This window comes from Selaginella moellendorffii, unplaced genomic scaffold, assembly GCF_000143415.4.
Source record: "Selaginella moellendorffii unplaced genomic scaffold, v1.0 SELMOscaffold_8, whole genome shotgun sequence".
Classification (NCBI taxonomy): Eukaryota; Viridiplantae; Streptophyta; class Lycopodiopsida; order Selaginellales; family Selaginellaceae; genus Selaginella; species Selaginella moellendorffii.
The window spans coordinates 595,416-605,309 of NW_003314269.1; the positions used below are offsets into that span (position 1 = coordinate 595,416).

At 50.8% G+C, this 9,894-nt stretch overlaps 4 protein-coding genes across 6 annotated transcripts; all 4 read right to left on the minus strand.

Annotated features, from left to right (window-relative positions):
* Positions 1 to 38: 38 nt before the first annotated feature.
* On the minus strand, positions 39 to 1,214 carry LOC9631684 (chlorophyll a-b binding protein of LHCII type 1). The gene has a single exon (XM_002967184.2). It carries the CDS (start codon positions 1,127 to 1,129, stop codon positions 311 to 313), a length of 819 nt encoding a protein of 272 aa, XP_002967230.2. The 5' UTR covers positions 1,130 to 1,214; the 3' UTR covers positions 39 to 310.
* A 3,319-nt stretch (positions 1,215 to 4,533) lies between these two features.
* On the minus strand, positions 4,534 to 6,735 carry LOC9631685 (cytochrome P450 703A2). Its single transcript, XM_024672025.1, has 2 exons — positions 5,560 to 6,735; positions 4,534 to 5,508 (listed from the first exon to the last, which is right to left on the minus strand). The coding sequence occupies exons 1-2, from the start codon at positions 6,460 to 6,462 to the stop codon at positions 4,858 to 4,860; spliced, it is 1,554 nt and encodes a 517-aa protein (XP_024527793.1). The 5' UTR covers positions 6,463 to 6,735; the 3' UTR covers positions 4,534 to 4,857.
* Positions 6,736 to 7,048: 313 nt separating this feature from the next.
* Positions 7,049 to 8,453, minus strand: LOC9631686. The gene is made up of 2 exons (XM_002967186.2): positions 7,585 to 8,453; positions 7,049 to 7,321 (listed from the first exon to the last, which is right to left on the minus strand). Exons 1-2 carry the CDS (start codon positions 8,389 to 8,391, stop codon positions 7,169 to 7,171), a joined length of 960 nt encoding a protein of 319 aa, XP_002967232.2. The 5' UTR covers positions 8,392 to 8,453; the 3' UTR covers positions 7,049 to 7,168.
* Positions 8,454 to 8,487: 34 nt separating this feature from the next.
* On the minus strand, positions 8,488 to 9,893 carry LOC9631687 (membrane-associated progesterone-binding protein 4). Of its 3 annotated transcripts, XM_024671704.1 has the most exons (9): positions 9,669 to 9,893; positions 9,542 to 9,618; positions 9,409 to 9,480; positions 9,315 to 9,352; positions 9,193 to 9,236; positions 9,090 to 9,136; positions 8,867 to 9,041; positions 8,625 to 8,802; positions 8,488 to 8,577 (listed from the first exon to the last, which is right to left on the minus strand). In XM_024671704.1, the coding sequence occupies exons 1-8, from the start codon at positions 9,867 to 9,869 to the stop codon at positions 8,632 to 8,634; spliced, it is 825 nt and encodes a 274-aa protein (XP_024527472.1). In that variant the 5' UTR covers positions 9,870 to 9,893; the 3' UTR covers positions 8,488 to 8,577; positions 8,625 to 8,631. The 3 variants fall into 3 exon arrangements, with proteins under 3 accessions (XP_024527472.1, XP_024527473.1, XP_024527471.1); XM_024671705.1 differs by lacking the exon at positions 8,488 to 8,577 and having other exon boundaries at positions 8,605 to 8,802; positions 9,542 to 9,588; XM_024671703.1 differs by lacking the exon at positions 8,488 to 8,577 and having other exon boundaries at positions 8,605 to 8,802.
* Position 9,894: the final 1 nt, after the last annotated feature.

The window sequence follows — 9,894 nt, forward strand, 5'->3', positions numbered from 1 at the left end:
AAATAAAACGAATATCGAGAATATACCCTCAATTTAAATTTGTTTTAAAAAAGGAGGAACAGCGTTCCTTTGTTTTATTAAAATCAATCTTTATAATACAGCAAACCAGGGCATAGATGGATCTTTCCCCCCCCTTCCATGTACAAAAAGAATTCATTTGGAATTCATAGCGTAGTAGAGACACCCAAAAGAAAAAAAAACCTTAGAACATTTTTTTTTTTTTTGTGGTTGGAGTGTGGTATCATTCACCCGATCGATTTGATTCGCCTCTTCGCGCCCACCATGCCCTGGAGAGATGCCCTGGGAATCTCTAAGACCCGGGGGTGAAGTTGGTGGCATATGCCCAGGCATTGTTAGCCACTGGATCTGCCAGGTGGTCGGACAAGTTCTCGAGGGGGCCCTTACCGGTGACGATGGCCTGGACAAAGAAGCCAAACATGGAGAACATCGCCAGCCGTCCATTCTTGAGCTCCTTCACCTTGAGCTCCGCAAACGCCTCGGGATCCTCGGCCAATCCAAGGGGGTCGAAGCTGCCACCTGGGTAGATCGGGTCCGTCACCTCGCCCAACGGCCCTCCGGCGATGCGGTAGCCCTCCACGGCGCCCATGAGGATGACCTGGGACGCCCAGATGGCGAGGATGGACTGGGCGTGGACGAGGCTAGGGTTGCCCAGGTAGTCGAGGCCGCCCTCCTTGAAGATCTGGGAGCCGGCCTTGAACCACACCGCCTCGCCGAATTTGATGCCGTTCTTGGAGAGGAGCTCCGGGAAGACGCATCCCAGCGCGCCCAGCATCGCCCAGCGGGAGTGGATCACCTCGAGCTCCCTGTTCTTGGCGAAGGTCTCTGGGTCGGCCGAGAGCCCGGCGGTGTCCCAGCCGTAGTCGCCCGGGTACTCGCCGGTGAGGTAGGAGGGGGACTCGCCGCTGAAGGGGCCGAGGTACTTGACGCGGTCGGGGCCATACCAGGGGCTGCCTCCTCCCACCGAGGAAGCCCTGCCGGTCTTGCGCATCGCGACCCGGGAGCCATTGCTAGCGTTGCGGGCGACGAACTCGTTCTGGGGCTTGAGACCGGTCTGGCCGGCGAATGTGGATGGAGCGGCCATTGTGGCGGTGGCAGTCATGGCGGCCATTGCTCGATCGATCTAAGCAACCAAAGGGGAAGAGAAGAGGTCTGCTCGAATGCTCACTCACTACACACTGGACTGCTGCCCCAACACTCCCAGTGTAGTGTTTAAATGCGCGCCTTACCTTATCCCGTCGTGGCGCCTCCGGGCCAATGGGGGGTGACAATTGGATTCTGGCCGAGGTGGACGATTTCCAGCCGATGACATTATCGAAATTCGGATGAGCTGGACGCCTTCCAGCCAATTGCACCGTGCTGTGGGTCCAGCTCGCGAGCCCAACTGGTTGCCTCTCTCGTGTCCACGTGTGCCATGTCATTGCCGGCATGGGCTTGCCGCTCGGTCCATGTCATACGCTGGCAGTGGCTATCCCTGTAATCTCCACGGCCCAACCATGGCCACTTCTTTCTAGCCGATATTTTTCTCCACGGGAAGGTGATAAGGCCCTGGCAACGAATATGATATGGAGTTCAACGGATCACCATAAAAAGCATATCATATACATAAATAGGGCTGCGTGGCACGAATTTCCATGTCAAGTGCCATGTCATCATTGCTGCCGAATGATAAAGCGTGATTGTCCAATCTCATTATTGTAAACATATTGTCTAGGGTTTATAGGATTAGGGTTTGGATATTTTGTGTGAAGAGAGGGAAATGCGCGATCGAGCAATCAGATTTCAAGAACCCTAAATAGGAATTTCCCGCTACCTTTTGGCCTTCAAAACTATCCCTCTTTCGCTTACTTTACCTGTGATGACAGTGAGAGGATCAACTTATGCGGATTGATCTCTGCAAGTTCAGAGTAAGATCTCGAAGAAACTCTTCTTTTCTTCTAGTGTTTTAGTATGGAGGCTATGCTCTATCTTCGTGGCCACAGCCTTTTTACTCTTACGTCGAACAGACAAATTGGTAACTGATGACATCGCACGCTGTTAGCTGACGTGGAAAAGCCTTCTTTAGGGTGCCACATGAACACATTAGTTAAAGCAATCTGGCTTTACTTTTCTTAATTCTATTGTTATGTAGTTTACAGAGACAGCGAGAGAGAGAGGGGGGGGGACTATGCTCATTCCATGCTGTGTTGCGATGCAATGCAGTGCAATGTAATTCAATGTAGATCATTGTCCTTGCTGTTTGTCTCTTGATTCAGTCATGAGGCTCGTCCAGGATGTTATAGCCAGGAGTTGTCTGCCTTTCGTCTAGCGCTCAATGCAAGGAATTTTATCACCTAATATAGCAGGAAGAGTGCCGCCATAGCTGCCGAGTCCGGGTTTCCGATGAGTTCTGGGAGGTTTGGAGCCGTGAAGTTCAGCAAGACGTATGTATGCTGGACACTCATAAATCACATCTTTGTCCCCAATCGGCAGAGGTGACACCAACGCTAGTCTCTAGGGGTGATTGGTGTTCTTTGACGTCCAAGCTCTATGTGGAGGGAATGCGCACTCATTCTGTATTTGGCAAGCGTGCATCTGGTGGTGTAGCCAGTGGTGTTGTGGACTTCCAACTTGGATTTGACATCATGTAAGTAGTCTTGGAACCTGGGGTTCTTGTTGGATCCTACTTGCCAACCTTTGAGGCTGATCCATGCTTGGGGGACTTTTGTCACCAATTGTCCCAGGAGCAACTCAAAGTTGAGTTATAATCTCTTCATCCATTGTTGGCAGTCCTTCCACCATCTGTAGTTTGTTGCTCGTATACAATGGTTGAAGAAGTGAAAGTATGGTGAGTTTCCATGCTTGGATTAAATTTAATTTTGATGCAGAGGAGTCCATATGATGCTCTTTCCTGGATGCTAAAGTCTGTGGCTGATGAAAGTGTGGTTCAAATCTTCCAGCCAGGACCAACTGGTGGCAGATTGGTTGGGTGCTCTTTTCGGGCGTCCCATCAGTAGATACCGTTTTGTCGGAGCATATTGATTAGTATGCCCAATTTGCTACTGCTTCCCGCTGTATAAGTCCAGTCGTCCATGTGCGTTGGCGGTACCCTAAGTATTTGTAGGTGGTGACTTCCTGTCCTCGATAACTGGGTGGTGCTATCACAGCTTTGGACTCGAAGATCACGATCTATTTGCTCTGATGGATAGTCATGTTGTTTGGCAGAAGCTGCTTCTGTAGTTTTTTCTTTGTAAGTCATCTGCGTATAACAGCAGATGGAGGTTTAGAACCACACACTTTCTAGCTTTTTAAAGTTTCATGAGTATGGGTGTGCAAACTAGATTTTCCTACTCAATACTTAGTTCAAACAAACCAAGAAACTTTGGTGCGAGCCAAAGAATCCAATTTACAAAAAGAAACCACTCCACCCCTCTTTTTGCCTGAGGTGGCCATTGTGCAACCTCACCTGGACTCGGAAATGGATACCAACTTGGCCAAAACCAGTTCAATTTTAAACCAACTTAGCTCCAACATCTTCAGCCCTCGAACCACTTGAGCCCAAGGTTTAGATTTAAGTTTAGTTTGAGTACAGAGCTCAACTCGTGAGCTCAAAGGTACGACAACCATTGTTTCGTCATTGTTTGTGATGATAGAAACTCAATGGTGCTTTTCAGCCGACTGCTTTTATGTCATCAATATATTTTTTTTAGCTGAATGGCAAACTGAAAAACACAAGTCATGTGATTAAAATACGTATCTTTTCCTTTTGACATATATAAAGAATAGAAAGAAAAGGAATACAAAAGTTGTAAAACACAAAAGAATTTCTGTAACTTGACTTTGAGCCCATAGAGTGCTAGGTTAAATTGAGGCCACCAATGTGAGGGAGAGAGGCTCCCTTCACTCAAGCATAGGGACACCACGTTTATGTAGAAAACTCCATGTAGGATCCTTCTCACCGCTTCCAAAGTACCTTTTCCAACCAGCATCCTCATGCTCGAAGTGCTCTCTCATGTTGATGGTGTTCCCAGCCTTGGCCTCGTTCAACATTGTCTGTACCCGGCCGCCTCCTTCCATCCTTCACGTCGTCAGCAAGTGCTCCACGCAAATCCTTCTCACGAGCTTCCAGTGAGCGTCGTAAGGGGCCAGCCTGACGTCCTGGTCGTGGTATGACATGAGCATTCCTGCAGTAGTTCTCGGCCGAGACGAGAAAGTATCGTCCTGAGTCCAGCTAGCAAGTGGAGCCAAGCCTGCAGTAGACGAGAGGTCCCTACTTTTGGCACCAGCCAGCCATTGTCCTGTGGGGGTCTGCATTAAGTTCCCAAGGATCGGCCAGCCGGGAGGACCTGAGGGTAACTTCCTTTTCTCTTTTCTTCCCAGCATCACCGAGAAAACACAGAGCTGCCACAAGCATGTACGTTCCATCCCTCAACCGAGCTCAGGAAATCCACCATCATGCTCTTGACTTGGAATCTGGAAATGGAAGTTAACTAGAAGTTTTGAGTAGGGAATATTTGTAGGATTAAACAGGTCTAATTTAATGTTAAAATTCTGTGATATTTCGAGATAATCATGGTGTCTCGGCCTTACAACATGGAGATTTCTGTCGTTGGCACAGCGACCTAATATCCACGATGGAGTCCACAAGGGTCCTTGCACACCTATAAGTCAAGAGTTAGCTTGATCTGCTTTGACTATTCCTCGCCATCTTAATCTGTCCCCATCCACCACAACCACTTCCTTGAGCCAAGCATGCTTGCCCAGTTGCTGAAAGACTGTCATCAGTCAAAACCCTTGCTAATCAACCATTGCTTCAAAACAAAACAAAGCATATACTTGATCTTGCCAGAAAGAGAGAGATTAATGGAGACAGTAGAAGCTCTCATCCAGCCGAGCTTTTGCCACTGCTCGCAACGGAGTCCTCGGCGGCGTCGTGAGGCCGTAAGCTTCCATAACGTCAATGTCTCCCGTGCTCATTCCCGGCGGTGGATACCAGTCGAATCCATGAAAAAGTCGTCCCAGGCCGAGGAGGAGCATCGACTGCCCGAGTTGGGCACCGGGGCACGCCCGCTTGCCGGAGCCAAATGGAATGACGCGATACTCGGAGTCGCGGAGGTGGACTTTATCGTCGGTCCTGAGGAACCTCTCGGGCCGGAACTCGTCGACGTTGTCCCACACCGCGCTGTTCCTTCCCAGCCCGTGAGTGTTGATGAGGATGAGCGAGCCTTTGGGGACGTGGTAGCCGGCAACGTTGGTGTCCCGGATCGACTCGTGAGGTATGAGGAAGCCGCCAACCGGGTGCATCCTGAAAGTTTCCTTGACAGCTGCTTTCAGGTAGTCGAGGCTCGCTAGATCCGACTCTTCCACTAAGTGTTTGTTGGTGGCTTTCTTTTCCAGCACCGAGTCTATCTCCTTCTGGACTTTGCGCATAACTTTCGGGTTCCGGATCATCTCGAGCATAAACCACTCCATAGTGAAGGACGCGGTATCGGTGCCCCCCACGACCATATCCTGAGAGAAAAATTTACGATACAAAGGAACAAGGAGAGACCTCTTAGTTACCTGTATCAGTGCTTTGATTTCCACGTCGTTGAGCTCGCTGTTCTCACCGAGAAGAACGTCCACAAAGTCCTTAGGACCATCGACCACTTCCTGCCTCTTCCTGTGCTCCTCGATGATGTAGCTGTAGTAGTCGTCCATTCGCTTCCCAATCTTCTTAAACTGGTGCCTATAACTTTTGGGATCCATCCACTTGAGGAGCGGTACGTGATCCGGAATGAAGAAAACACCAATGAGGGCAACAGCCTCGTGTAGGAGCTCCCGAATATCGGTGGCCTCCTTCTCACCTGTGGACTCGGTTCCAAAGTATCTCTTTCCAATCAGCATTCTCGTTATCACATTCATGGTGAAGCCTCCCAAGTGCTCCCTTATGTTGATGGTGTTCCCAGCCTTGGCCTCCTTCAACATTGTCTCTACCAGGTCGCGAGCTTCCTCGGCCCGGCTCTTCTGGAAGCCTTCCATCCTTCGTGTCGTCAGCAAGTTCTCCACGCAAATCCTCCTCATGAGCTTCCAGTGAGCATCATAAGGGGCCAGCCCGACGTCCTGGTCGTGGTATGCCATGAGCTTTCCCGCAGTAGTTCTCGGCCGAGACGCGAAAGTTTCGTCCTGAGTCCACAGCAGCTCCCGGATCATCTGAGGCGAGCTAGCGGTGATGGTCGGAGTGGAGCCAAGCCTGCAGTAGACGAGAGGTCCATACTTCTGGCACCAGCCAGCCATTGTCCTGTGGGGGAGGGGACCGAGCTGCATCAAGTTTCCGATGATCGGCCAGCCGGGAGGACCTGGGGGCAAATTCCTGTTCTCTTTTCTTCCCAACATCACCAATACAACGCAGACCAGCGCTGCCACAACCATGCACGCAGCGTTCCATCCCGGTGCCGAGCTTAGGAAATCCACCACAGTGCTCATGACTGACTTAGAAACTCGAAAACAGAAGTTACCTTGACGAGTCGGCTTTAGAGTGGCGAGTGGCGTCAGGGGATGGTGGCGACGATAACCTTGCTCGCGGCCTGGGATATGAGAATGGTGGTCGTGGCCTTGGAAATGCTAGCACTGCTACTACTTCTGGGAAGTCCTGCAAACCAGGATCATCGTCTTCTAGTCATGGCAGTCATGGCGACCATTGCTCGATCTAAACAAGCAAGGGAAAGGAAAGAGAGATGAGAGCGCTCGCTCCTTAGCTCGAATGCGAGAACACTACACACTGGATTGCTGCCAGAGTGTTTAAATACGCGCCTCGTTGTGGCGCTGGGCCAATGGCAGCTCTGCCAGCGTGGACTTTCCGCGCGCGGTCCATGTCATGGCTACCAACCATGGCCACCTCTTATTCGTATTGTTGGGCATAAGATGTAAAATATAGTGTAGCAAATTTATGTTGTTTTGGCAAAATCTCACAAAGCTATGGAGTGGAAAATGGTCCATGTCATGGCTACCAACCATGGCCACTTCTTTCCACCTGATATTCTTCTCCACACAAAAGTTATTTGGATTGTTGGGCACAAGATGTAAAATATATTGTAGCAAATCTATGTTGTTTTGGCAGAATCTCACAATCACAAGAAATGCCATGTAAGCTGAGGAGTGGACAATGTTTCCTCTCCAAGAGCTTTAAAGTTTAACGGGGAGTTAAACAGCACCACCATCCAACCAAGATTCCCACCAAAGCACCCGCCACCACCTGGAGAGGAGTGTGCCCTAGTAGCTCCTTGAGCTTCTTCTCGCTCACGGGATGCCCCTGGAAGAGATCCTTGATGATCATGTTGAGAACCTGGAGCACAAGAAAGCGCAAGGCCCGAGTCACATACTGCTAGCGCTCAAGAGTGTTTGATCCTACAAACTGACCAATGCAACGAGCGCTACTCTAAAAGTCTTGTAGGATGCCTCTAGAACTCCCTCCTCAAGCTTTGCTGTGATTTACGAGAACCCTTCATGATCTAGAGATCTAAAGATCTACGCGATTCTCTCAGGCCAGAGCAATGCAATGCAGAACTACAGCGAGAAAATGGCTATGGATGGATGGAGAAGACGTACCTCGGCTTGCATTCCGGCATGGCGTCTCACTCCCGTGGCATCGTACATGACAATGAGGCTAAACCCGAGGCAAACCGGGAACAAGGCGTCCCCGACGCCATGGGAGAGCGCCACCGAGGTGGTGAGCCCGAGGCAAAGAGCCGAGTGGGACGACGGCATGCCGCCCGATCCAACCAGCATCCTCAAATCCCACCGTCGGTACACCACGTAGGTGGTGAGCACCTTGCTCGCCTGCGCCACCATCCACGCCACCAGCCCGGACATGAAGGTGGGATTCGCCCGGAGCGTGACGATCATGGGGCTGAGATGCGCGCTGGCCATGGCGGAGGTGCTGAGCAGCGCCATTCCCAGCGGCGACGATCCATTGGCGAGGAGATTCCCGCTGGGCGCGGCGCTGGGCGATGACCTAAATATCCTGTCCGCGAGGGAGACGAGCAGCGATGCGATCCGGGCGAGCGCCGCGACGAGCGATGTGAGGCAGATTATGGTGAGGCAGCGCGAGGAGCGCGAGCAGTAGAGACGTACCAGGCTCCTTCGGGTGGAATCCCTGCCGCGCCCGGGGAGCTTTGGGCGATTGGAGGAGGAGGAGGAGGGATTCAAGAAGGCCGCGCCGATGATCGGGAGCGCTGGATTTCTCGGGGCGATCCCGGCCGGAGCTCGCAAATGTGGGAGTGACGAGCGAAGGAGAGGAGGAGGATTAGGGCTCCAGGAGGAGACCATGGCGACGCTCATTCCCCCGCCATTGTGCCTTCTCCAAACCCCGGCCACGAATCCCGGCCAGCGGATATCCCTGGAAGGATGTTCCATATATTCTTTTCATGCGCTTAACTTTATAAAACCTCTTCGTGGAGGAGAAAAAGCAAGCTTGATTTTTCTCGACTTTTCGCGAGAACTTGGAAGAGAAACAACTATAACTTTGATCTTTGCAATTCCTTTCCAACTTTTGCATCATCTCGAAGTTTGCGTCATTGCCGTGACAATGCAAGCTTTCTTCTATAGAAACAATCACGAAAAGGAGGAAAAACAAAGAGCGAGCTTACTTCATTGTCAGGAAGTTTTGCACACTGTGGCTCGAGCTTCGCAGCCCGGGTAGACAGCCAGCCCCGGACGATTGAGCTGCTTCTCTGCGAAGCACGCACAGCGGGATTCCCCCGAGCCTTGAGATGGAAGCGGCGATGGTTTGCTGAGAATGCGAGGATAACCACTGTCACACCACACCTGCAAGAGTTTGAAGCACACCATAATCAACGTAGGAACGCTGGAGTATCATCGTTTAGAGTACCTCTCCACCTTCGCTTTGAGACCACCGTGAGTTGCAAGTCGGGAACTTTTTCTCCTCGGCTTCCTGCTGCTTCAAGAGCTCCTCGCCTCGTTTGATCCTTTTCTCGACGCGCAGCAGCTCGTCTGTTGGCTTTCCATTGGAGTCGTAGTACGTTCCAATCAGCTTTCCAATATATCTGCAAAGAGTCTATCTGTCAACCAGAGAAAACAAACAAAGAACTTACGAGTAGCTGTTGTGATAGAAGCTTCGCCAATCTCCTATTCTTTTCACCTATATGAAGAGCAGTCTGAGTGAGGGAAGAGAGTTTAAAATAAAACAATGAAGACCTCTATTGGCGAAAGACCACGAACACTGTCAGAAAGCCCATCGCCTGTGAAGGATCAATCGATAGAAAAACATTGGTGCTCAAAAGATGAGAGAGCCATCACTGATCAGTAGATAATTTTACCAGTAAAGTTTCCAGAAACGAATGCTCTCGTCGCGTCCCTGATCATGATCATATGGTTAGCGGAAGAAAAAAAAAGAAGGAGAATTCTATAGACCTTCCAGAGAAGTGATGGTAGCTCCCTCCAACGCCATAGTGTTGTCTTCCACTCGTGACATCAAACACAGACCTTGTAACATCTATCAGCACAGTGAGCCAAACAAAAACAAGAAAAGCGAGAGTTTTCTCACCCCAGAATGCTCAAGTAAATTGGAAGCTCCTTGCTCGCTCCATCGAACTGGGACAAGCTCTCACTCGTGAAAATCCTCTGCGAAGAGAAATGCCGCTAACTCCACAGAAGGAAAAACAAACACTCACTGGTTTTGGAGTCGCCAGACGAAGCACAAGAGCAGCGATCGCAACAGCGCTAAGAAATCCAATCCAGCCAGGACGTCCCCGCGGCGGCGGCGGCACCGCCACTGTCTTCCCATTCTCCTCTTCGCGAGCTGCCTCGCCAGTAGAAGCGGAAGCTCCATCGCGATCGAGCGAGCTCCTCTGCCGCATTCCACTACTAGCCATATTTAAGCCTAGCTCGTTGGAACCC

Bases quoted from the DNA above. Each gene is read 5' to 3' on its own strand.
- LOC9631684 (XM_002967184.2), bottom strand. From the start codon at position 1,129: ATGGCCGCCATGACTGCCACCGCCACAATGGCCGCTCCATCCACATTC.
- LOC9631685 (XM_024672025.1), bottom strand. From the start codon at position 6,462: ATGAGCACTGTGGTGGATTTCCTAAGCTCGGCACCGGGATGGAACGCT. The intron at 5,509-5,559 runs GTAACTAAGAGG...TTTTTCTCTCAG, and splicing joins AAATCAAAGCACTGATACAG to GATATGGTCGTGGGGGGCAC.
- LOC9631686 (XM_002967186.2), bottom strand. From the start codon at position 8,391: ATGGAACATCCTTCCAGGGATATCCGCTGGCCGGGATTCGTGGCCGGG. The intron at 7,322-7,584 runs GTACGTCTTCTC...CTTGTGCTCCAG, and splicing joins ATGCCGGAATGCAAGCCGAG to GTTCTCAACATGATCATCAA.
- LOC9631687 (XM_024671704.1), bottom strand. From the start codon at position 9,869: ATGGCTAGTAGTGGAATGCGGCAGAGGAGCTCGCTCGATCGCGATGGA. The intron at 9,481-9,541 runs GTGAGAAAACTC...AGATGTTACAAG, and splicing joins ATTTACTTGAGCATTCTGGG to GTCTGTGTTTGATGTCACGA. The intron at 9,353-9,408 runs GTCTATAGAATT...GATCATGATCAG, and splicing joins TACCATCACTTCTCTGGAAG to GGACGCGACGAGAGCATTCG.